Genomic DNA, 27,438 nt, shown 5'->3' on the forward strand with positions numbered 1-27,438 from the left:
CTGTACAGTACTCAAAACCTTAGGACAGTTCTACCACCCTGTCTAATCTATGTATTGACTGAAGCCTACACAATTTTTGGCGCTCAGTCCCTCACGTTTAAAAAGTTCTGGTGCATATCTCCAGATAAGACTTTCTTCTCTTTCGACATGCTCTTTAACGTTAGGATGTAAAACAGTTGTACTGAGATTCAAAGTAGAAGTACTGGTATCTAACATGGCAGCTGTAGGCAAATGCTACAATATTCACCTTGAAGCAAGGCTTTTAGACTCCATGGTAATTGTTTCTGTTTCTTAAGGTTTCCTCTGAGAGGCATTGTTATTTTAAAACAAGCTCAGATGAGAATTTTATAGCTAAGTGACAGTATCAATATTCCCTACACTTTGGGGGGAAAAATATATATGGGGAAAAATACAGGCTTTCAAATAATGCGGATTCTTAGAAGAGCAACTTTTAATTCAGACAAGGTGCAAAGCCATCCAATTATAGACATATTTACACCACCTTCTTAGTCTCAAGCAAGACACAATAGACTTGTCAAGAAATGGATGTTGAAAGTCCCACTAAAGGTTTATCGTACCTTATACAAGCATAAACGATGTCACTTTGAAACCCTCTGAGCCTTGTGTCTCTCCACAGCATCTCATGCATCAAGTTTCCTACACTAGACATACCATCAGCTCACATTGCATGCCTGCTGAGTAAAAGCTCTTCAATTGCTTATATTTTGACAGTATTTCTGTAGGGTAAGAATTCCCCAAAAGGAAAAAACTTGTTTGAAAATTCAATCTCCTCTTCCCCTTCTCAATATCTGGTTGGCTACTGTCTTACTAACTGATTCAGATGGCTAAAAGTAGTTTCAGGAGGAGTGAATTCTTTTGAGAAGTTTATTTACACATAGTCAAACTTAAAATTTACCAAGTATTTTCAGGCTACTAGTTTCTAGTTTATTCAAATTCTTTCAAGATGCCCACTATAATAACCACCACAATAATACTTTAAAACATACTCAGCTAAAGGGTGTTCCCCCACAGCAACTTAAGCTACAGGGAAAAAAGATCAGTAGGATAGGAACTAATCAAAACAGGCATGCAAACTCTGAAATGGTTGCATTTGGGATACAAAACATCAGCAGGACTTTTAAAATCAGAATACACAGACCTCAGAGTCCAAAAGATTCCTGTTTCCCATGCTTTTTAAAAGGCAAAATTATGGCAAGTGTTATTCTGAAGCTGGTCAGACTGTAGTCACAAAGAAACAGCAGAGAGAGGGAGGAGAAACAATGAATTCACCAGAACATCTGGTCCCTAAGTGTTGATATGCTCTGCCTGCAACTTCCTACACCCACTCAAAAAGAGAAACTTTCATAGCTTTAGAGAAAAAACACTGGAGATTAAGTCTCCCCTTTACCCTGTGGAATGGTATTTTTCCTCAGGGGAGAAAAAGAAAAATCCCCCAAATCCATAAACTGTATGATCCATCCAGAGGGCATGGAGGCAACCTAACTCTGACTAAATAGAGTCAAGGAAGCGAGTGGGGGAGGAAGGAGAATCTGAGATGGAAACAAAAACGGTCTGATCTATAGGGGCCAAAAACCTCTGAGCAAAGAGTTTGCCCAACCAAGACCAACACTTTATCTGCTTTTGTCCTTAACTATTTAAGTGCTTAATCTTTTCCTAACTATTTTGTAAGCCTCCTCACAAACTATTCATCTTTACCACACTGTGATGTGTTGGTTTTACAGAATGAAAGATTTTTTTGAAGCTCGGCTCCACATACATTATTACTGGAGATGGTAATTTGTTCAGAAAATATACTTGGTGAAACAACTCCATAATTCCATTTAGTCCAGTGGTACAAAACAAGAATGAACTGAAATATCAATCAACATGTAATCACTGCCCGCCAGTGTTTGGGGTTCTCTTCCAGCGTCACAGAACTATCAGAGATTCCTAGCTTTCATTTGAAATCAGCACATGGCTGGGCATCATAGTTACAAAGACCAAATTGTGACTCCCAAGACAGTTCAGCTGTCCATTACAGCACATGCATCCCATGGGATATGGGACACGTTACTTCATACTTGTCTACAGCATGCAAAGGTTTGCAGAAATACAGTTTGCTGCTAGGACTAGGTCATCTGCTGGGCCACAACACTGACACCACTGACACTAAAGCAGCATGGCACTGCACCTCAGGCTTTGCTTTGTCTCCTAGGAATTAGCTATGAGTGGCCCTTAAACCAGCTACCTTTTCACTGCCTGACACACATATTCTCAAAGAAACAGAGCACAGCCCTTCTCTCTCTCGCACATGAACAGTTTTCTGTCTCACAGAGCCACGGCAAACACAAATCCAGCTCATGCTATGGTACTACACTAAGGGGCTACATGAATCAGCATCTGGCCATCAAATAAGAACAGCTCTCCTCTATCTTTTCATGTACAGGGATGCATTTTGCTTTCTGGGAGTAAGTATTGCTCCCTCCTTCCTGGTCTTCCCTTCTGCCCTTATAGCTTCTGAAGGGAGTACAGAATGTTTTGGGATACAAAAACTGCTTCTCTAGTGGGAATATCTGGGGAGAAAGGGCATCACACCATCCTTACTCAATCTTGCTTTCTACAAATCCCAGCATAATAGAGGAATTTCTCACTACCTGATGCAGACACAGCAGTTTTCAGCTACAGAGCATTCAAGTCACTGGATGGTCTCAGTCTAAGTTTCAATGTATGTGACAGTATGATGCATAAATATCTTTACATTTTGCACCTCCTATTGTTTCCTCTCCTTTCTTCCTATTCACCTGTTCCCACAGACCCTGTTGACAGACCTCAACAGGTTTTAAAATAGAATTAAGTGGGTGGCAGAGGGTGTGTGTTTGTTTTTTAAATCAGAGTTGCTTCTTTCCTGTGCAATGGATTTTACATGTATTATACCCCAGTCTTGCACGAAGGGGTTAAAGTCTGGCAGGCAAAAGAGAAGAGAAACTGCCTCTGCCCCAGTTCAAGAGCTTCCTTTCAGGGAAGAAGAACCTTATATGGGTTGCTAAAATTAAGAGACAGAAGAAAACATTCTCTTTAACCAAGAGCAGCACAGACCTTCTGGGCTCTCTTGGGAAACAGAGGGAGGGAGGAAGAAGGAGCCCAGACACAGAAGTCTGCTCTTAATGACAAGCACTCATTAGTACACACACAGTGCCTTTAGGACACCAAGGAAAAGAACAAGGATGTCTCCTGCAGCAGAACCATCACACAAACTCACATACGATCCACAGGATGGTGGAGGTAAGTGAACACACTGATACACTGATGAAGACTCATCTTGATTTTATGTAAAACCACAGTAAAACCACAGTTGCCACTTTGAAAAGTGAATCTATTACAAAGTCACACAATTTTGGAAGACAATTTTATTAGTATAAAGTGGTTTATATTACCTAATCTCCATTTTGTCAACTTCATCAACATCTTCAATATCAAAATGAGATTTCTTGTTGTAGCTACTGGGTCTTGTAACCTAATAAAAGGAAGAAACTTTAACAACTTGATCTGATACAAAAGCATGCTGTTGTTACTTGAAAAAACCACTCTGGAAGATCACAGCCTTTTAATATCCCCAGTGACTTCAGTCTTGATTCTGAAAACCTCCATGCATGTGAATAAGCATGTTGACCAAACAGATTCCTGACTATACAAAAGTAGCAGTTGTGTAATCATGTCCCAAAATAACTAGGATATTCCACACTTTCTTTACAGAGAAAGGATGTCTTCAATATTACAACAGTACTTCCAAGTTTACCTTGACGAAAGAAAAAAATCATGAAAAGGAGCACCATTTTTCCCTTTAGGGAAATAAAAATGCAATTAATAATTGGGTTCTAAATACAGCTGTTCAACAGCTGCCCTGAGGCACTCTGAAGAGGGAAAAAACTAAAAAAATATAATTAAAAAAAAATCACCCTTAAAAACATGTTACAGTGGATCAAATTAAAATTAGGAAGATGTGCCAGTTCTAATATCCTGGAAGTCAATTTATCATGCCCATACAAAAAAACATCAAGTGGATCAATTGTCCAAGAGATGCTGAGGCTGTTATGCATATCAGAGTACAGAACCAGGTGTACAGCTCACCAGATGTGTTTGCGGGACTAGTAAATAGCAAAGAGCATGCAGAAAATAATGAAGGTAGCTGTAAGTGAAGAGCATCAGCAAGTAGGTTTTGTACAGATATTTCTTTAAATGTTTTCTAACATGATTATAAAAAGACTTTGATGGTTGTATTTTTGTACATTCTGTCAGAAACTTGAGAAAAAGGATACCCCACCCAGATGAAACCACAGCAGGAACCGATCAAATGCCAGTGTGTATGATGTGTGGGTTTAGCTCTTGGTTGCACACAGAAGCTGAACTTTATTGAACATTTAAAGATGCTTGTGGCATAACACTTCCCACTCACAAAACATGACTTTTATTGTAAACTTGGCTTCTTGGTTTCTTATTGTACATCAAATGCAGATGGTACAAACAAGGCAGGCAAAGATACAGCTGCACAAATGGAGAGAAATCAGAAGAGAATCTTCAGCACAGGACACTGAGGCTTTTTTCTATATGTATATGCAAGGTAGATATTTTCAAGGTGACACATAAAAACTAAAAAGTACTAGGAGGACTGGAGACCAAACCCTCTAGACTAATTGAATCAAATGCACCGATAAGCTCAAAAGCATGGAGGATTAATATACAGCCTACAACTTCAGCAGTTAGCCCAAGTTTTCTCACCCTACCTTTGCAACTATCCTCACCGTGGCTTCAGGAAGTCATCCTCCGTAGCTGCAAATGACATTTTCTACTACCATGGTGAAGCTAATGGTGTAATATTTAGTAAGACAAACTTTTAAGTCTTTTCTTTTCTGTAACATGAGTTGTTAAAAAAAAAAAGTTATAGCATAGGTGTATCTTATTCCACATCCTTTTTAAAGAAACACTTTTCTGAGAAGTTCTGCTCAAGTCTGCATGTACCAGGTCCCTCTGTTCACCTGTACAACTGCTTAGTGTGCAGACTAGTAATGCTTAAGGGTGGTATTCTTAAGATGATAAAAAAATGTATGAAGTCCCTCCATTCCAAGGATTGAACTGGAGACATGCAGAAACAGCTAACATGTACCATTTTACAAAAAACAAGGAGGCACAACCCTTTCTTTAGGCAAAGCTAGCACGCTGTTTATCAGCTGCTCCCCTTTTTTTCTTCAGCACATGCAGGTTTGCAAACAGGTCCCCAGCACTACCATCTTCAGTTCCCATAAGAGGGCCATTTTCCTGTAGCTGCATATAGAAGTCCAAGCCCCACACCATGCTGCAGCTGGAGTGGTGGTGAAAATGACTAACTATCAGGTGCAAGTTTCACCCATAGCACCTCTTAAATAAACCCTTAGATTATACAGATCAATGATAAGCTATTTTCCATTTAGAAAATTAAATCTGTGTGACTTTTTGATTGCAGAAAAGAAAGCACCCATTCACTGCCTTTCACAGATGGCTTCTTTCTTGGAGGCACGGCCACTTGCTGTGCTAGCAGACTGCAGGAAAGCCGAGGAAGCTGTTTGGAAGCAGTAAGTAACACTGCTGTCAACAGCATGAATCTGTGCAGCTCCACAGGAATCAGAGCACTCCTTCAGCATGCACCAGCCACAGGTCTGCCTATGTCTCATTAGTGAATGTATTTCCCAGCCACAGCAGTTCTGCTGAACCTTGTTCCTTGGAGACATTTAGCCTGATGTGTACTAACCACTCTCAAAATGACAGAAATCTACAATGGCCTTGTCTGCACTAAGGGTATGTTTATGTTACATAGTTCTGGCTGATTCAGACATTTCCCAAGCTCTGCTCTTACCCACACAGAAAATATTTTGCTCTTGAGTTAGCAGAACAACTGGGGCATGGGCTCGAGTTCAGGTTTTGCTTCTGCTGATACTTGCACGCAATCTAGTTCTCAGCATAAAGGCAAGCCAAGCAAGCATCCAGCCCCCTCCACTACCCCAGCTGGAAGATGCTTTCTGTTTCTCTCCTTCCTCTCCCAATACAGCACCACCTGCCAAGTTCAGTGTTTAAATATCAAACATTCAGTGTTCCTCCAGTACATAGAAGGCTAGGAAATCAGACAGGTGAAGTTTTGTGGTTTATAGTCTGAATTCCTGGATTACATTCTCATTAAAAGCTGTTGTTGACAGATGCCTCCAGAAACAACTATGTTAAGAATAAGGAAGCCCATTTCAGTTTATTTACATATAGCATCACTCTTGTATTACTGCCAAAGGGTGCAGCTCTGGAACAAGTGACAGATCCTAGGCAGCCCTGAGTCAACACATTGAACACTTCAGTGCAGTTTCAGCACTCTGTACCATGGGATCTCTCCCCCACCACCTCTGTAGAGTCTCGGGGACTCAGGCAAGCAGGTACAAAGGCTCACTGCCAGTTAAGAAGTCATATCCTAGGAAGAGATGTGTTGGGTTGGCAGAAGAGAAGATTACCTTAGATAGCTATCCTAAGGGCTTCCACCCCTTTGGGCAGTGAGAAAATGCTCCTGCCAATAACAAGTTTGATTTATCTGTTCCTCAAATCCAAATATGTTACATCATGAAGAGCATGTTCCTGCTGGTATGATAGACTTTAGATTAGTCGGTTCAACTATCAACTTCCAGGCAAAGATGGTGGTTTGTAGAAGGAGGGGGAAGACTGCAATAAGCCCCTCACTGGCACTGCCAAGAATGATGGATGCACTTCAGATCTGCACAGTGCAACAGAATTTGTTTGTATGGTTCCTCTCTCCCCAGCTCTCCTTCCTGATGTGGCTGCCTGTGCCCCTAAACTGATTAGAGAAACCACCTCCCTAGGTGCCATTCCTATGCCAGCAACCATTTCTAATGCAAGTGTGACCTGAATGATGCAAGTAGTATTGGCAGAAAGGGCTTTTCCATGACATACCAACCGCATAGTACTACTCTGGCTTTCCATCAGTTTTGTTATGCCAGATATGTTTGAGGTATCCATTGAAACCAAAGAGTTAAGCACAGATCAGGACTAAAATGTCCAAGAGAAAAAGAAAAGAGAAAGATACACATACTTTAGATGACAGAATGAAAAGTTTCAAGGGGTATCCAAATTGTAAACACATGCACATATATGTATGGACACACCACAATTACAGCTACTCTTGCCAGAAAGAACCAAAATGAGTGCTTTTATGAGAAGTTATACTTTGTTTTAACTGGACTTGCTGAAAATGCTCTGTGTTAAATAAAGCTGTAGAAGTTTCACCCACTTGGAGGAAAGGCATTGGTATTGCAGCAGACTGGTAGATCGCCAGAACATCAAGTTCAAGTGTATTTTTCCTCTACAATATTCTTAGGAGAGAATCATCCTCCCATTGACTGGAAAAGACAAGGTGGAACAGCTACAAAAACAGACTAAAAAATTGTTCTTTTTTTAAATCCCATTTTTAACTGTCCTTTTTAAAAACTCTTCTGGGTTGAGACACGATGGAATGTAAAGTCTCCTTCTCAGAAGTGCCCATCTTGAAGCCCTTCCTACAGAATACCTGAGCTGAATATATATCACACCCTCAGCAGACAGATAGTCTGATTTTGGGTACTTCTATCCCCTGTGCCATGCTTTGAAACAGTCTTCAAAGAAGACAGCTGGCACAACATGGAGCAGGATGCTGTGCCAACTATCTTCAGTATAGTGTTTCAGCTTATCACCCATTCCTTTGAAATACCAACCTCAAAATAAAACACTTCATCGAAATGTGGATTGTTGGTCTTCTTTTTAACTTTAGTCTTTTTGGCTTCTGATCTGAATTAAAGAAAAAAAAATGAGAGAAACAACATTAGTAGAAGTGTGAACATAGAACAGAGCCACTGAGAAACAAATAGTCATCCACTCGATTTACCTAATAAAGCTGGAATGCCAAGTGGCTCCAGCAGAGCAAGGCATACACACTGGCACACATTTACAAGAGGGATTCACTGTATGCCTGTTTCTCTAGAGCAGCAGCAATCGCAGTTATCCTCAAAATGCAACTCCTTGAACCCTGATTCTGTCACTTGCTTAATCCAGACAAATCTTATATGTTTACAAAGCAACCAGCAAGAATGAGGCTCTGAGCAGCAACATTTAGGGGATGGTCCAGTCTTGACATGACTCAAAAATTCTTCATACCCAAAAAGCACAGGAGACAGGAAGACTGACGTAGCTATTTCTGTGTTTTGTATTTTATAATCCTGGCCTAAAGAATCAATGAATGCTTTTCAGTGGTGTTAAATATATATATATATATATATATATATATATATATATTTAAATGGAATAAATTCCTCTGGAAGAATATTTCTTCTGCTCTATTACCACCTTTTTCCCTGCAGGCCCAACAGCACTTAATGTTAGGCTGATGAATTATTATGTGCAGCACTGAGAGGAAATCTCAATTTCTACTGCTCTGTAGGAACAAGACATAACAGACCTCCTCCAAACGACTCACCAGACAACAGGCCTGACAAAGTTCAGTGTTGCCCATTGATCCACTGTGGGCAGTGCCATCCACCTGCACTTGGCCTTTTGGAATACAGACATCTAACTGTTTGGCACTGGGCTAGAGACAGCCCATGCATTTCTCACAGGCCAGATAACAGCTGTTTGATGATTTCTAAATGTTAGGAACCTATGCTTGATTTGTTCTCGTTACCTACGAGTGAAAAGCTCTGTGTTGTCCTGTGTCACCAATCTTCCCCTACAGCTCTGCAGGCACAGATAAAACAGACACAGATGGAGAGCCACATCAGCCATGTGGAAAACTGACCTACTAATCATTTCATCCCAGAATCTCTCTCTTATTTCTCATGCAGCAAAGCTGCTTAGATAGCTCGTAACTGCTTATATTAACTCTATGTATTCTCTTACAGAGGCCAAGTACAGCTGGGTATAATTCCCAGTGCTGCTACAGGCTTCCTGTGTGACTTGAATGGGCCAGTCTGTCAGTCTGACAATTTTTTCCCATCTATAATGCAGGCATAGAAACAGTTTTGCTCAGGAAGTCTGATGGCTCTGTAAGTACAAAAATCACAAAACAAACAACAGCACATTTGTTGAAAATTTTATTTCAACAGCAGCAGAATAAAGCAGCTTTCCTCCTCAAAAAGGAGAGGCATTGAAAAATCCAGAGGAGAATGTTATACAGATTAAGAATAGCTCACTACTCCCAGGAGGAGCTGAGAAACAAGAGAGACTAATCGCCTCCAGGACACAGGGCAGATTGCCTACCCCATCTCATCAGTCACACTTGCCAATCAACCTCTTCACCAACAAGCCCATCTGGGATGCAGAACAAGAGGCGATTAGGGCAAGCACAATTATTGGGCAATTACAAAGCAGCGGATGAGAGGAAGCTGCATGCTGCTTGCTGAAGATAGGAGGCAAGCCTTCTCCCCAACCAAAAAAACACTCTAAAAAGGAACTAGGATGAGGCTATGCTCCTTATTCTGAAGGAAAATACATTATCAGTTGTCATACACTATTCAGAGTGAGGGAAGCAGACAGAAGTGAGTCTGGAATTTCAAGGATACAAGGGTTAGTCTCCTTACAGTTTCAATAATAGTCATCCAGTAGCATCTGAAACAAGTTACAGGCTTAAGAAAAACCTCAAAGCATACAACTCAAATAGACAGCCCGTTAATAGAGATAAGGCATAACACACCTAGACAAAGATGAAGAATACAGACTAGTCTTAGACTCCTCTGCATACAAGGTAAGTATTTGTCAAGAACACATTTTAGTCACAAGATTCTCAATAAATTGTTGTAAAACATGATGAATAACCCATATGGCTACCAAATCTGAGGTCACTGCAAAGCTGTTTTGCTTCTAACATGGCATAGACATAAAATGTGACTCTAGATTAAGCAGAAACAAAACAGTGACATCCAATAACGTGGGAAATTTTTAACAACAGAACAGAAAAATTTAATCCCAAATTTAAACTGAAGAGTTATTATGCAGAATCTCATTACTAAAATCTCACTTCAGATTTTATCCATGCTATTATGTGCACATATATCAAATTATAGCACTGTGCCACCTAGGACTTTTGACATACACATCAATTTGCCACACCTTGAAAGTGAAAAGACTCTAAAAGATTCACATACAAACATGCATACACTGCAAGACATTGATGTATTCCATCAATAAATTTGCTCAAAAACTGGTCTCCAACTGTGAGGTGAGAAGATGTGCAAATTAAGCCTAACCACAAATCACATACTCTAGGATATTCAAATTATTCATGGGTTATTCAGACCTTTACGTACATCAAAACTGAAACAAGCCTCAATTTACTTACTGCAGTATAATTCAGTTTTTCATAAATACACACATCAACACTTAACATATTCCAAATACTCCCCATCTGTCCATCTGAGAATGCAGATTTCTAATGGACAAGGGAAAAAGAAATCATCTTTATAAAGTAGAAGCTTTTATATGTGCAATACGTGCCTGGAGGGTCCTGCTAAGGTAACAGTGGCGTAGGGATCACATTGCCCGTTCACAATGGGCAGCCCTTGGCACTCCAAAACTCTAGAAAAGAAAAACCAGATAAGCAGATCAATGAAATGAGAAGAGACTGGAGTGAAAATAAACATATTTTCATCTTGTTCTCCTTTCATCATACTTTACACCAGGGAACTGAAACGTCGCTAAGTGTAAACCTTTAATTTGTACCGAAACTTGAAAACACAATTTGGTCTTAAATACTAACTTTAACGTGGTCAAAAATACTGTTAAATTACAGAGAAATGTTAACTTGAAAGATTCTTATTTTGCAAGTAAAACAACTTAAGGTCCATGAGATGGAGTCTGATTTTAAGATGAGCCTGTCAGCACTTCTGTGACAACTTATTCACAAAAAAAAAAGAGAGAATTTACTTCTGTAACAAGAGATGAAAAAAAAAAATCTCACACAACAGATCCTTGCAGTAGTCAAGTAATTTCTCAGAATCACACTCAAGAAGGCCTCGGTGCTTTTGACAAAATTTGACATGGTCTTACTTGTAAAGGTGAGTAAATGACAGACCAGGAGACAGTATGACACGGACATTTTTCTCCATAAAACTTTTAAATAGTAAAACTGAAGAAACATTCAAGAGCTCTGTACTGAAGAAGTCAAAGACATACTGGAGGGACAAAATTGAACAAACTGGGTTTTGCTGCAAGCCATGCTGAGAAATTTACACTTTTGAAAGCTCATTTCAACATCTCAAAAAAAAGAGAAAACAACACAACCTCGGAAAAAAAAGCTGAAAAAACATTTCACATGATAAAAACCTACTGAGAAAAGCAGCACCAACTGGAAACAAAAGCAGATAAGGTAGCTGCCAACACTCTACTCCCCATGAAACAGGTTTTGTTTCCAAGAGTGAGGCTGATGTATTTATACAATTACAACTGAAGCTCTTTGGGCAGATGAGTAGAACTATCCTTGCAGTGTGAATATCTTCTGAGTGCTCTAAAAATCGGCAAAAAAGAGTAATATTCATTTTACTGCTTTAAATGGCAGCAACTTTGATATAAAAATACTTAAAAACAAAAAATCAATGAGTAAAAGTAACATACAGTGGTCCACAATTTTATCCACAAGCTAAGTTACTCGGTAACATCCAATGTGGACTTCAAAAACAGTTTAACAACAGACCTGTTACTTACTCTGCAGAAAGGAAGGGAAAAAAAAATCTATTCTGCACGAATACATGAATCATTTTTGTACCAAAGGAAGTAGAACCTAGATAGGTTCACACATTCTTAAAAATACACAAAGTCTGAAGATCACACTAAGCAGTCACACATAGGCAGCTAAAGCGATACATTACATTCATAGCTGGATTCTCACACCTTTGATCCCACAGAACAAAGGTTAAGTTAATACAGATAGCCCCCAATAATGCACACACTCAAAAGCTTCTCATTTGTATAGCCCCTATATGCATGGAAAAGCAGTCAATTATTAGCCTAGACGACTCACATTATCAGTGCTGATTCACTAAAACACTACTGCATAGTTCCATGTTTTGGATACTCAGTTGAAATCATATATCAAAACCCTAAGGAAACTTGGATTGTACAAGCACTGTGCTGCTTTTCTGTCTGGACTTCTATTATTTCACTACAAGTTTACCTTCTACGTAGAATTTAGGTGCTTCCTAGATGCCTAGTTTAGCTAGTACCTGACATTGCAGATTGCTACCATGCAAACAGCAAAATTCAAGCCACAAATTCTATCCCAGCATCAGCTAGAAATGCAAGATGCAAGCTCCAGTAACCCTCAGCAATGAGCAATGCACAATATGGTTGTCTAAATGCATGCATCCAGCGCTATTTAAGATGGCTTAACAGTTTCTTGCCCAGTCCCCTTCTGCTCCAGGAAAGCAGAGGGTACCCATGGAACATGTATATTTGACAGCTCCATGCCTTCTAGGCCTCACGGACAGATTAGATGCCTGTTTGAATCCTACTCAAAGTTTACACAAGCTACCTCATGAAGAAGGTTTAGAATAGGTTTTTGCATATGTATTAATACAAGTATTCAAAATTGCAAGGAAAATGCTACTTTTTAATTACAATTTTAGAAGGGCAGATGAGAACAGAAAGAACACTCATGAGGACCTTTACATTATAGTCTCCTTTCAGAGTAACTGGAAGTGCAGAAGGAAACACCTGTAAGTACCAGCAGAAAGCTTTTATGGAAGGGCACGTTGAGCTTCATTTTCTTACGAGTTAATGACAAATCATTTTCTTTTTAGTGGTCTTTACACTAATGTGACTATATTGGCAGCAGAACCACTTCACCAGTGAGATACGGCATGACTGCCGGGAATTTCTCTAGGACAGCAGATGTGGCTTGAACACATGTCTGTCTGAACAGAACAATCAGGCACCAAGTGTCAGTCTCAACTCCCTCCACTCCTTCCACTGTTTCCTTCCCCCTACTTTTCCAGTTTTCTACTGTTGATGAATGGCTTCCAAGCCAGCTCTCCTCCAGATAGGAAAAGCTACGAGAAATTTAAAGACAGAGAAAGTGTAATTCCTCTTTTAATAAAAGCAGCCCTTAAAGAATATGCAGACAATAGAAAGTGATCCCAGACAGCATCATCTGCACTTGAGGACAAGCAGAATTTATAAATCACCATAAATACATGGGTGAATTTGAATGATGGAAAGTGTAAAGTTATCTACCCTCCAAAAAAATATACACACTATCTATGCACGTACATAATGACAGGATCTATTCTACTATTAGCCACATAAAAGAATTTGTTATGATTTTTGGGGATAGTCCTCTGTTGTTAGAGCATCAACTGTCAGCAACAGTTAAAAAGACAAACAGTATCTTTAGCTGGTCAGAGAGAAGAGCAAAGTACATCACAGGGCACTTGGTTCCTGAATTGTGTGCACTTTACAAAGCACATGGAGAAGAACAACAGGACTGATACTAATCAGTCACAGCTCTCCCAGGTTTGTCCTCTCCAGCTTGGAAAACAGAAGTCATCCATTCATGAACAGCTTACAAAATCATGAATGGTGTGAAGAACATTTCCTCACCAAATAGGAATTAAGTGGCACATAACGAAATTACCAGACAGCAGGTTTGAAATAAACAAAAGGAAGTAACTTCCACAGAACATGTAATGAAATTGCAAAACTTATTGCCATGGGATATCGTGAAGGCCAAAAGAATACATGGATTCAAACCAGGATTACACAAACTCATGGAGTGTAGGTCTGTAGGCAGCTATTAAAAGTTTAATGGGCCAGAAGCCTCCTCCAGCTCAGGAAAGCCCAAATTGCTGAATGAGAAGGGTGTAACACTGGAGCAATCATACCATAATTTGAAGTATCACTCACCAGAGAATACCAGACACAGTACTAGGCTAGAGAGGCATTTAACACAGTAGGGTAGTTTTTATTTTCTCTGGGGAAAATGTAGAGGAAAAAAAGAAAAAAAAAAATCAAAATACACAGATGTTCTCATATCATCACAATGACTTAAGAGTAAGACATTTCTTTGTGTGCAGTTGGAGTAAGAAAAGCAAAAGCAACCTTGAAAGAAATAAAATGGGGGAAAACAGGAAACAGATGCCGACATAAACTGTATCCTAAGCCTTTCAGGTAATTTAAAGGAGATCATTGTTTAAGGATGTTGGAGAAAGACTGAAGAGTTAGGATTTTGAGGAAGGAAGGCTACGTCTGGAGAGAGGCTCATTGTGGTTCTTGTATGTTATTAAGCATTGTGGGGAGAGACAATAAAATTCAACAAGACACAGGTCTGGTTGACTCACATTAGTACACGCTCATTAGCTGCAGGAAACTGTACTCCTACAGCTGCTTTCCTTACAGCCATTTTCTTCAGTCATGAGAAAATTGCTAGGTAAATTAACACTCCTCCTCTCCCAACCTGGTACCAAAATATTGGCCTTAATCAGCAAGCAGGAAAACAGCTAGAACAAAATGACAGCTACTCAGTGACAGAATAAAATGGAGCCTCAGTTCTACCACATGGGTATCGCATTAAGACTGACAGTTAATATCTGGATTAGAAGTAAAAAAAAAACCCAAATGAAATGTTTAATACAGGTGTAATTCTCGGGAAGCGGGTGGCAAGCTGGGAAGTGATGAATCAAGCTAGTAAAACTGAAATGCCTTTGCTCTCATTGTCTGCAGAATTTATTTAACATGCATGTACTAGAATAATGAAAAAAAATAAGCCTAGGCAATCAAGATTATCCAAGAATTACAAGCCAACTCATCAGGCCTCAGAGGAAAAATGTCTGGTGGCTGCTTGAATCTTTTCTATCCAACTGGTAGTTTCTGATTATTAGCTGTCTGAAACTCAGCTGGTGCAGGGTGAGCCATCCCTCACAGCCAGTCTGGCTGGGTTGGGCTAAGGTTAGTGCTGGGTCATATGGGAAAACTCTCAATACAGCTGCCTCACTATATTTTGCTTGTGGTTTATAAAATTAACAGGTTTCAAGGAAGAAGACATTTCAGTTTTCAATGTGGTTCATGACTAAACCTTCACAAGAGTAAATAAGCTATGGAAAATTCCCAGAGGTTAAAAGAAAACCACAAACCCAAACACACCATGAGCATGCCCTCTTGCCTTCAAATGACATGATTACAGAAGTTGAGAGGGAGGCAGAGGGAGAAGGGTTTGAAAAAAAAATTTTCAACAAAAACTCAGCAGCCCCCAGCTGACAGTACAGATATTCCCTCTGCCTCTCGGCTGTCGACTAAGAGTTATAGGCCATAGTGTCTGAGACAGCTTCTACACAATTGCACTCAAAACCAGGCTTAAGACAGGCATCAGGATGATCCAAGCCTGTGGGTGTTCCACATCCCTTCCTTGGAATTGCAACCATTATTTAAAAATTCCAGGCTTTCTGATTAACTCAAGATGCACATGAATCAGCATCCTTGTGCACCGAATGGAAAACCAACACAAAAATGGGCACAGAGAAAAGAAATGAAAATTCACTTTACCACAAAGATCTGTGGCACTAAATGAAACCCTGTCCCATTCAAAATACGTGACAACTTTTAACTGGAACTAGCACTCAACATATATTACCCTAAAATAAAGGCTGTATAGCATTTGCTGCATTGGCTCTGAAGCATTTATATACAATGTACATTATACACCCAAAACCACCTCCATTTCAGCTTCCAAAATCGGGAGCTTACGCAGATCAGAGGAAGAGGATGTGCAGGCACCTATTTAGATTTTTCTCTTTACAACACCCTCAAAAGTCTCCCCACTGAAAGCACAACAAAAATCTTGAAACTCCAAGATTACATCTGTGATCCTACAAATGTACTGCATTTTCTTCTCTATTTCCACTTGAGTTCAGAATAGTTGCAGTTTAGCAAAACACTTAAACATGTTCTGAAAGTAGTGTTATTCTGAACATAGGTTCCTTTCTGCGCTGACCCACAACAGTTTTTGCAGCCTCATGCACCACCCTGATTAGCTTTTGTCTTAACTGTAAAACTGTATGAGCCACACTTTTGTCACATATAATTCTTGTGAACATAAGGCTGTTAATGGCCATTTCCTTTGGACAGAACAAAGGAAGAGGAATTGACTACTCACGTGTTGGGGTAACAATTTCACAGGTATCTACTGAAGATATTTTACAGCAAAACAGGAACAGATAATCCCACAAAACCAGCCAATAATATGTAGAAAGCAAATGAAAGCTAACAAGCACAACCTATGCTTCCCCAATCTAAACAAATTATATTAGAGATAGTACAGTAAAACTACAGACAATGTAAAAAATGTTTCACTCAATATAAGGAAGAAAAACAGTCAATATATACACAACCCTAAAACCACTCTCACTTCAAATAAACTGCAAAATTTTCTCATATCAATAGACATCTAAACATATCTTAATAGCTTAAAAAAAATACACAGATTTTTTTCTGCCTTCAATATAGGAGCTGTCCTCCATGCTACTGTTGAAAATATCCCATTTACCTCCCAGTATCAGCTCTAGAAAGACTTTGAAAACCACACATTTGAGTACCATCTGTACTCTCTACTAAATAAAGAGAACAGACTCAAAAGTGGGTGTCAGCCACCCTGTTCTCACAGGAAAATGAGTTAATTCATTAGCAGTTAAGCCAGTTAATGAGTTAATTACAGAAGAGTGTAAGCTTCCTAAAAGCCACTACAGAAAAGTTTTTAGTTAATATAAAAAAAATGGTTAAATTAGTTTCTTTGTTCAAGATCTCAGGGTACTGTCAAAGACACAGCTTGCTGAAATTTTGAACTGCAGTGATTCACTGATTATTACTGGTACTGACATAATTTCCTCCTGCCTTGGTCTTGGACTTGGTACCTCAGTTATTAACAGGAAGTGATTACTGAGCAATGAGAGGATAAAGAGAATGAGTAAGAAGCAGTTCTTTCTAGCACCTGTTGATTTCCAGAGTCAGAGAACCTAAATACAACTTGCAGCAAAGCAATGTAAAACTTCAATGGAATACCAACAGAAAAGATGACACACAATCAGGAGAGGACAATGACAAAACTTAAAGACAGTTCTGTATTGGCTCTCGTAGGAAAAGTAAAGAAATCTGAATTTGATGTAGTATAGCAGGAAGTCAGGAATGGGTCAACATATCAAGGCAGTTGCAGAACATTTGTGTTAAAGCAACATGGTGAGGAATACAAGAGGAGTAAAGCACCAAGTGATGGTGGTAGAAGGAACTGGATGAGAGAGAAGTGACCATGCAGATCCCAAGTTCAGGGAGAAAGGAAAGGAAGTGGTGTACCAGAACAGACACCTCCTGCATCCCATGGACGCACAAAACAACATGGGCCATTCTGTGGAAACACTGGCACATCGTTTCATTTTACTCCCTACTTTGAAAGGTCTGTCATGTCCTAGGTTCAGATAAAACTACGACATCCCACCCACAGAAGGCTCTGCTTTACCAAGTGTGGTTACACTGTTGTTTGTACAGCCCTAAGATGAAAGTGATGGAAAAAAATGCAAAGTAAGCAGTCTTAAAAAAAAAGGTTTCAGTGGCTTGTCACTTTACATCTTAGGGAAAAACAAGATGCAAATTAGGGCACGGTCAGGTAAGTATTCTGGTATAACGAGCTGTAATTAGTGGCCCATATCAGCTTTACAATCCCAGTTATTGCATGAACAGCTCATACTTACATTAAGTTTCTCCTTGTGTTTTGGAACCAAAAGGGATCATTGTGATCACACAGTCTGGCCTCTTCCAAGACAATGATAAAAGTGCTCACCTATTTAAGCTATGCAACAAGTTCATTGTATCTACTGCATCTCCAGAGCTGCCTTCTTGAAAGAAAAATGAGGCTTAACTCAAAGGACTCACAACAACTAAAATATCCTTAAAATGATCTACAGGAAACTTCACTGATTAATGATCACGATTCAAGGAAAAAAAAAGGAAGTCTTTTTTTTGTTTCCCCACTATAGACTAGCTTTTAGCTTCCAGTCATTGGGCATCACTGTGGTAAGAATAAGTAACCATATAAGTGGAAGGACTCGACTCTGAACATCATGCATACTGTCGTTTCGTCACTTTCAAGTTTTTCTTGCATAAATCAAACGCTTGCTCACTGTGAGACATTTGCTACATCCTTAATTCTTCCTGTAGCCATTTCATGAATCCTTCAGAGTTTAACAGAATCCTTGCCTGGCTGCCTAAAGATACAGGCTTATGAGAAAAAAAAACCTTTGGTCTATGTTTGGCCATCAGTCTCCTACTGATGATTATTTTGAATCAGTTGGTGTTTTCCACAAAGTCTGAAAAAGTGGTAGAGATCTCAAAAAGACAAATCCAGTTCTACCAATTTGGTTAAATCCAATGGCTGTCTAGAGAAGAGAGCACCATTGGACATCCTCAGGGGAGAAAGGGCTGCATATGGCAATTCAGCAATTCACTGTAGCCTTTGACTCAACATAAACACAGTCAGCCACTGCACTGTGCCACTTCTCACCAACATGATGTTTAGACTAGCAGGGCAGAAAACTGGACAATACAGCAGCTACTGTCAAACAATTACAAGTGTTCCACCATGTACAGTCAGTACATCTGCAGCTGTACAGAATCTTGCTGAATTCTTGCTTCTGTTTGAAACTTGTATGACAAAATCATCAGATTGGAAGCAAGTCAAATGTCAAATGAGATAAAATTAATTGCAGACACTACTGCCTCCAAAAACACAGCCTCCTTGCCAATTTCTGTGCTTGTCAGAATGGGAGCATGTATTTTCTTTCAAAATATTTCCCTTTTCTTTGTAATTGAGAGAACAAAATGGCTAAAGAAGGAACTACCTTTTATAGTGAGAAAGAAAAGAATGGGACAATAAAAACGATTGATCTCAAAGTACTGTAAAATTAAAAATGTATATTTAAAATACTATCATCTTTCCCCCATAACTTCTTTGTATGTTACAAATACATAGCTAGCAACACAGATTAAATATTTCACAACCAGCTCTTACTGAAAATGCCAGAAAACAGCATCAAGTCATAGGTTTACACCAAGACATGGGGAGAGGCAGAGTACAGTAGACATCAGGTGACTTTAATACCATGGACTCTGGAAAACTTTTGGTCATAGTACAACACGAGTTGTGCTCCCAGTACAATCACGTATCCAGAAACATGACTAGGATTTCTAGCTCATCTGGATGAAGTAAGGGAAGAGATACTTGCTCATTATTGCCACAGACTATTCTTGCAATAACTTTCTCTCAACAAATACTTCCGTGAACAATAGAGTCAATGAACAGTATTTCCTAAGCACTAGGTACCATGTCTTTACTGTCTTTATACTTGCAAAACATCCAACTTCAACACTTGGCATCCTTCGACTTCTCCTTTACTCTCTAGCTTTCCCCTATTCCTATCCCTGATGTCTCAGGTTCCCTATTCTGCTACCTTGCCTCAGTAAGTCTTGCTCTTGGAGCAACAGATAACTTGCAGAGAAAAGTGCCATTTTTAAGTTGCATTCCATCATATTGGTCCTTTAGGAGCTTCACCAGCACTGGTTTTGGATGGTGCTTGCCAGAAATCGGTAGGAATTACAACAGTCTTTCAGAATGAAGCAGAATAGGTTTACCTTTGTATTATGCTAAATACCATGTGCTTCAAAGAGCCTTTTGATGCAGATCATATTGCAAGTCAGCTAACTAATTATTCCTAGGGTCTCACCTCAAAAAAATTGATCTGCTCTAGCTGAGTAAAGGACCTCAGTTAAGTAAAAACTTCAGATGTTTAGGGTACTGACAACATATCCAAGGTGCTAACAATTCATGTTTATCAAAATCAAATACATATACTACAGGAATGCTCTCTAATCCCACAAACCATCAAAACATTGTGACCTCAAGCACATTTTGAAGCAAAGCCATTTACTAAAAGGATTTATGCTTGAATAATTTGCCTCCATTTATAATTCCAGACTATGTTTACTCTGTAAAACAGGAAGTACCCTCACACTTACTGCTGAAGCAGTCTGACTTAGAAGAGTTACATTCCAGTCCTGAGTTGCAAACTCAGTTTTGTATGTATTCCAGAGAGCCATGTGATGACAATTCAATCTCAAAATGAACGCTTTACAACACATTCTGCTGGACATAGACTACTGATAAGCAGTCTAACCAAAAAAGTTGCTCTTAATTAGGGTTACAGATAAGACATTTATTTGTGATTTGAGTAAACACAGAATTTCATGAACAGAGAAGTACTAAAGAAACACTGAACATAAAATCAAAGGAGTGTGAAACTGCATGTAGTAGAAAACCTGGCAGCAGGAGGATATAGTATTTATAGATATGGGGAGGTTTGATGGAGAATAATTCAAACTGGATTTAGGCTACAAAATGGTCAAATGAAGCTTTGGTGGGGATAAAGAAGCAATACTTAGATGGCAAGCAGTATAACCTCAGTGCTGCCAGAGCTGGGAGGAAGGGAAAAAATAGCATACTATACTATAGCCTTAGACAGAGATGTATACCAACTGCTTCTCTTTTCCTCTCCCTACTCCTCAAAACTCACAATATTGCAGCACTACATGATAAAAATACCAGATATTATGTGATTTAATCCATGAAAGATTTTCCTCAACGAGTTTGTTATGAAATACATACAAGATTAAAAGCACAGCCAAGATGCAATCTTGCAGGAAAAGGTGCAGCTTGATGTTCTCTAGAGAAAGGAGATTGTGACACTTCTTAATGGATGCCTGAGTTCATTGAAAATAAAGCCTTGAAACCACTTTATGCCCTCATGAGCATTCCCTACCAGCAGCACCAAACAGAAGAAAACAGAACGTTTTCAAAACGTTGTGTGGTGACCCCATTGATGCATACATTGAACTGGCCTGCTTGTAGTCAGCAATACATTTTCTTCCCAAGTGATTCAGCTCGTATTTCAAGCACGAAAATAACCTTCATTTGACCCGAAGTGAGTTCAAAACTGCCTGTATGTCTGTGCAATGTAATAGAAACTTCTCTAAAGCAACACACAAATACAAGCTCCTAAACTTGGAAGTGGGAAACCCAAGAGATAGGGTGGCTCAGGGACCCATTCTGAAGGCAGAGTGCTGAAAGCTGTAATATCACAGGAAGAGCACTCACTGCCAGCTCTGGCTTCAGGCTACTTCCAGACTCAACAGGAGCTGCAGTCTTGCATCAGGCCAAAATACCATAAAAAGTCTGAGACTGAGCACTGCTGCCTCACATAGTAACACTATAAGGGTGCACCTCCTGGTTCCTATTGAATTTTTTGTAGAACATCTCCTCTAAATTGGAAAAGGAAAATATCATATGGCATACCCCACAAGAGAAGCAAACTCTGCTCTACACCACTGACAGGTAACCAGAGTCCACCCAGCACCACTTATTAAAGAAAATCCAGGAAAAAATATATATCACAAAATTGCACAGAAGAGCATTATCTACAACTTTGCTGGCTACCCTTCTGCACTCACTTTCCACTCTTACCAGCATCAGAGCACAAGCCACAACACAAAGCCAACAAAATTTGGTCTTCAGTATCATAGATACAATACAGCCACACACTTCCAAGTTAAGTCTTTAATCCAACCCTTTACACACTTTCTTTACCTATTCCTGGGATCTGATGAAGATAGTTATCCCACAGGGAAATAAACTAGTTCCAATGTAAATGAGAAAACCAGGAAACAAGCTAGTTAGTAAAGGAAAATTCTCAGATGACTCAAAGATAATGCCTGTATGTTTTACACAAAAGTATTTAAATATATTCCAGGATTGAAGGATCAGATACAACCCTGTAGTTTTTCCAAAGTGTCTCCACGTGCAATTACAAGTGACAACATCAAATCTTCACCAGACAAGATGGGATCATGTTTTCCTCTCTCTTAGATTAGTATGCAGACTGCTGACCCACAAGTAGGAATGATCATTATCTCAGCCCTTCCAACAGACTTGTTATATCTGTGGCTTTGTCCTTCAGGAGCTGTGATCACTGAAACACAGAGGCTGACCCTCTGAAATCTTCAAAATGGAGTACTATTTACCTTAACTTGAAATGGGTAAGAGAATTGTACACAGAGTCAGACTGATTTAGGGCAATGGTTATCAACCTGTGAACAATGTACTGTCCGTATCACTTTCCAGTAAAGCTCTTGGACAAGGAAAATCAAATCTACAATGTGAGCGACCAGAGGAAGATCAGATGCTGCCCACTTGTTGCTCTGTGCTCTATTCACGTCGCAGAAAAGGCTAGGGAACCACCACCGAGTCCCAGCACTCCCACTCCTAGGCAGATCTCTTCTGCTTTAACTACAATTTACAAATTACACCTTTCCCCTTACCTCCCTCTTAAAAAGGGGTTTTAAAGCTCTTAAATGTCTACAGCTCAGTTGCTGTTCTCTTACTGACTCCCGAAGTGTTTATCTTAGGGATATCATATCACTTATTGCTTCCTTTCCTGCTTGGTCTTGCAAACAGCCCATTTAACTTTCTTCCAAGTGGTCAGAATATATGTTGTAAAGTTCAAGAGAGTCGCACAGCATTTAAGTTTCATTCATAAATTAACGCAGAGCAACCACGTCTTCCACACCAGAGCTACAAATGCTTCATTTATCAAATCAAATTTCTGCATTGCTAATCTATTTGTAGACTTTTAAATTGCTTACTAAAAAACATGTTACTACATATGACAGACAGCAGTGGCTACTAAACCACCTACACCATCATTTAGATTTACGGAGAGGGGGGCAGGGAAAGAGTGAGAGGTTCTCCAAAGCAGATATTTCCAAGGTTTTTTGAACCCAAGAGACAAGATATAAGACACTTGAAGGAGCAGCTGGGGACATTTAATAAATACAGAGATTTAAATGTGACTAATTACATACACATGTTGGAATTCTCAAAGGAAGATCACGGAGACAGGCTCCCAGTTCACACTGACTTTCAACAGGAGTTCAGTGGCCTGTTCCTTCAGGCATGCTGGAACTCAGATGTCATCTTGCTAAATACAGAACACTGATTCTAAATGTTGCCTCTAGTAGCTTAACCACAGTGAAGCCTACAGATTTCTAAAAAGTTATCTGCAGGAGTTCTTCTCTTTATTAAAAGAATACAAATGTGTTTATCTGCTGCTGCCTATGTCGCTCTGCAAGATGAGAAGGTTGTCTGGACCAGCCCAAAGGCCTCTGGGGAACCACCTCTCTGTGATAAACATAAACGTGCTGTGCAAAGAATCTCCTCTAACAATGGTGAGGAAAGGTTTACAAAAGGTCTAGATCTCATTTCTGTGTGCTTCTGCTGCAAAGCAGGAAGGATACCTGTTTACGGAAAACGGTGGCTCAAAAAATTTAGGGGTACGCACATGCCTTCATTTTACAGATGTATTTATAGAATACAGGTACACACATTCCATTCATTACTTAGTTCAAACACTTCAACCTGGCACGTCTGCAGAGAGAGCATCCTTCCCTGTTCCCTGATGATCATTTTCCTTCCTTTGTATTACAGAACAAGACACACAAGCTTAGGGCCTGGTTGGGCTTAAAAAACATGAGGGGAAAAAATAAAAATATAGCATTGATCAAGCAGCTGCCAGGAGCTCTGTGTCAGCACAAAGGGGCAAGTATGGAGATGAACAGCAGGAAACATGGGGAAGTCTTGACAACTTCTTTGCATGATCTGAAAATATACATAACACTATGGACAGATTTCTAGCAGGTGACAAACAAGAAATGGCCTTCAGTTTCCAGCCAATGGAAGGTGAAGCCGGTCATTAGTAGCCACGACAAGCAGAAGTTGACTGGGAGGAGGGGCAGGAAGGCTGTGGTTGTGAAGAGCATAGAGAAAGACAATATGAGATCTTTTGTGAGTGAAGGATAGAGAGGGAAGAAGCCAGAGCCTACTGAATAAGACTTCCTTTTTCCTAGCTCTCAAGATGATTCACTACATGACACAACAATAGTTAGTTCAAATGCAGTTACTTGAAGGCACGAGGCCACAAAGTTCACACATGTTGTCTTTTATCTGACAAGCACTTGGGGAAAGGTCTGTGCTCAGGCAGCTGCAGGCTTGCTCTCTCTATATAATGTGAGCATACGACACACCAAGGGTCTGCATTCTGAGAGTCCTACAACACGGATGAGCGAGATTTATGGAGACCCAGCTGATAACTGTGTCTAAGCCAGTCACTAGGACCATTAGGGTTCACAGTAGTTCCAGAGGGAGTGTTCTCAGAAGGAGTGTACAAAAGTTTTTGTTCTTACAGAAGATGACAGCAAGAGCTGCCAGGGAACACAATAAATCTAACTGTGGTGCCTGCATCTGTACTGTCAATGCAACTTTTGAACACACCAATGCTTCTCTTTATCATCTCTTTTGTGAAGATTCAATCCAGGAGATCACGCTGTAGCAGCTGGCAGAATCTAGCGCCTCTGAAGGGCTCTGATGAAGCACAACAACTTAGTGGTTTAGGGCTAAACAAAAGTATTGAATGCTTTCTAAAGAGAAGCTATTGAGTAACAGTATTTAAACCTTTTTTTTTTTCTTTCTCTGCAGAGGCTAGGGAAGCTTACAAGCCTTTTGCATTTTAAAATAATCTAAAATTTAATGTTCAAGAGTTCAGCTCTTCATTATAATTTGCCCTTACATTTAGGTGAGTTTTGCCATTCACCTGTCCAGCTGACCCCACCATGTGTTCTGTGGTGCTGCAGCCTGGCTCAGCAAGGCCCCAGTTGCTTTCCAGGCTTTCTGGAATGCAGGGTGCCAGCAACACACACAAGCTCAGAGGGCACACTGGTGTCAAATTATGGGCAAGCTCGTAAGAACACCAATCTTTCTTTATTTTCTGGATAGGTAAAAAAAGTTTCCTCATTAGGTCTAGTATTCATTTAGCCTGCATACATGGCTTTGAAAACAAACACTATTCTGGGGCTTAAAAAAAGTATGCATTTCTAAGGCATTTTTAAACAGCTGCCTACTGGAAGCAGCTTTTGTTCTCCTTGCAAACCTGAATTATTTAACCAGTTATATCTGAGGCCATTTACAGGGTAGTCTTTATCTTTGCAGCTAAGAGGTGCAATTTTTTTTTTAAGCATTTTTAAACTTTAAAAAAGTATGTCAAGGAAATCCTCAAGACAAGCATTACATTCATTAGAATAGACTGGTTTTAAGATCAGGTGATCCCAGGTTCTTACACATGGCTTTACAGACTTGTCTTTCTTTCTGATGGCAAAAAATTCTTGAGCTGTCCACAAGAAAATCAGTTATCTTCACAAAACTCTATTAGAAGCTGTAATTCCCTAATATAACCAGTCTCTGCTTTTCACTCATGAAGTACCTATAAAAAAGCTTCTGCCTCATCTTAGCTGCTCTTCCCAGTGGCAAATTCCAGCTACACAGACTTTCAGTTGAGTATTGCTTAATTACTTTCTCACTCTTTTCTTACATGCCTAAGCACTAGCACCGAACTACCTATGAACAAACCTGAATGAGACTTCAGATCATGGAGAAAAATAGGAAGAGCTGCAGTTTGCTGTGTACCTTCCTATGAAAGTGCTTGACTACATTCTGAAGTTCTTTTAAAAAAAAAACAAAAGCAAAACACCCTCAACCCCCACCTCCCAACATGTAATCATTCCCCTTTTTCTTAATCATTCCTTTTTTCTTTCTCATTCATAAGACACACTACCATGAAAACTTGCAGCGACGACTATATTTCCCAATTCCCCTACCTAAACTGCTAAGCTCTACTCTTACTTTCCACTAAAATAGCCATGGAAACTAGAGCCAGAGCAGCCAGGTCAGTTACAAAAGTGAAGAAAACAATGGGAAAAGCTTATTTCAGCAGACAAAAGCTTATTAGGGCTCTGATTTTCAAGTTTGGTTTCTAAAAGCCAAGAATTGGATTTAAATTAAGAGAAATTCTGAACATTATGATTCAGTGGTTAAAACCTCAGGATTTTTTCTACAAATTTCAGCTAATACATTGTATTTACTGAACAATACCTTGCAAATTACAATTACAGAATCTTTCACAAGCTAAGCATTTTCTCTGTGCTGCAGAAAGAACAAAATATTCTCCAAATCAAGGCCATAGAGGAAAAAAAAATTAAAAGACTTAAAATCTGACCAGACGAATAGAAAGGTAGAAAAACAAGCTGCCATACTGTTGAAGTTGTCGTAGCTTCTTGCTTCATGAAAAGCAGTAAGGCAGCATGTGTTACATGTTAAGAAGGACCTTTTCAGACACCTATTTCTAGCATTTGAGGAATTTCCCTGAAAAATCCATTAGTGCTATAATGTTAACAGCTCCCATTTAACTGAAGATAAAACCTTTAAAAGAACTCTGGGGCACAGAATATCACCTCAGAACAAAATGTGATGAAAAAATTTCTGAAGGTTCTCCAGTATACCACCTAACTATTCAAAAGAGACCATGGTGAGAGCGAAAGGATGTTCTAGTTAATCTATGTTTGCACAGTCACAGACATAACAGTGTTGTAACCCACAATTAGAGTTCAAATGAGAGACACAGAGAGAGGTCTTTGTGGCTCTATCAAAGCACTAAGGAGTGCTATTCCACAAGGGCCAAAGCAAAAATAACCCAAATCATCTGGTACTCAACACTGCTGTGCTCCTTTTCCCTCTCTAAGCACAGGATCCTCCAGGCCTGCTTTGAGGATAGTCCAAGCTTAGTGATACATCCACTGTCCCACACACATACACTCTCTCCCACAACAGAGATACAGTGGGTAGAAAGACAAGAAAGTACCTTTTCCCACCTTCTATTTCCCTCTCTTCTGCAAAGCCCTAAGACCTATAGCATCACAAATAACACTTCGATAAAAGATGCCAGCCTAGGACTTGGTAGATGTAGGTCTGAATCTTGGTTCCTCAGGATGTGTGTGATCATCACTCAGTTATGTTCAAATGGCACAATGGAGAGAGACACAATGAGAGTACTCAGGTAGTAGTTAAAGGAAGGCTGGGCCCTCCAGGCAGCGCACAGCTGTACTGACATACCACTTTTTTCTTCCTGAAAGGGGCGTTATGTCCTAGTTAACATGTCCAGGAGAGCTCAGAGCCTACACAGCAACTTGCACTAGGCTATCTCCATTATTCACTCTGCCTTGTCGCAGCAAACTAAAGAAAGATTTCAAACATACCTACCTATATTGCTCTAATAGGGCCTAGATAGCTAGAGGGTATTTGCACAGGCATGCAAGATCATGTACCTCTCCATACATCACCCTCATATCAGTGTGCCTAGGAGGATGGAAGTCACCTAAATGGCTCACCTGCATTTGTTAACAGGTCCAAGCTGTAAAGAC

General features: G+C 39.7%; 1 protein-coding gene across 1 annotated transcript in view; it reads right to left on the reverse strand.

Moving 5' to 3' along the window:
• Positions 1–27,438, reverse strand: part of RASA3 (RAS p21 protein activator 3) — a 127,489-nt gene that overhangs the window by 24,754 nt on the left and 75,297 nt on the right. The window contains exons 6-8 of the mRNA XM_061997197.1: positions 10,546–10,626; positions 7,776–7,848; positions 3,435–3,514 (exon numbers count right to left, since the gene is read on the reverse strand). Of these exons, the coding sequence (XP_061853181.1) occupies positions 3,435–3,514; positions 7,776–7,848; positions 10,546–10,626 (234 nt within the window). The remainder of the gene's footprint in view (positions 1–3,434; positions 3,515–7,775; positions 7,849–10,545; positions 10,627–27,438) is intronic.

The sequence above is a fragment of the Colius striatus genome, chromosome 1 (genome assembly GCF_028858725.1).
Source record: "Colius striatus isolate bColStr4 chromosome 1, bColStr4.1.hap1, whole genome shotgun sequence".
Classification (NCBI taxonomy): domain Eukaryota; kingdom Metazoa; phylum Chordata; class Aves; order Coliiformes; family Coliidae; genus Colius; species Colius striatus.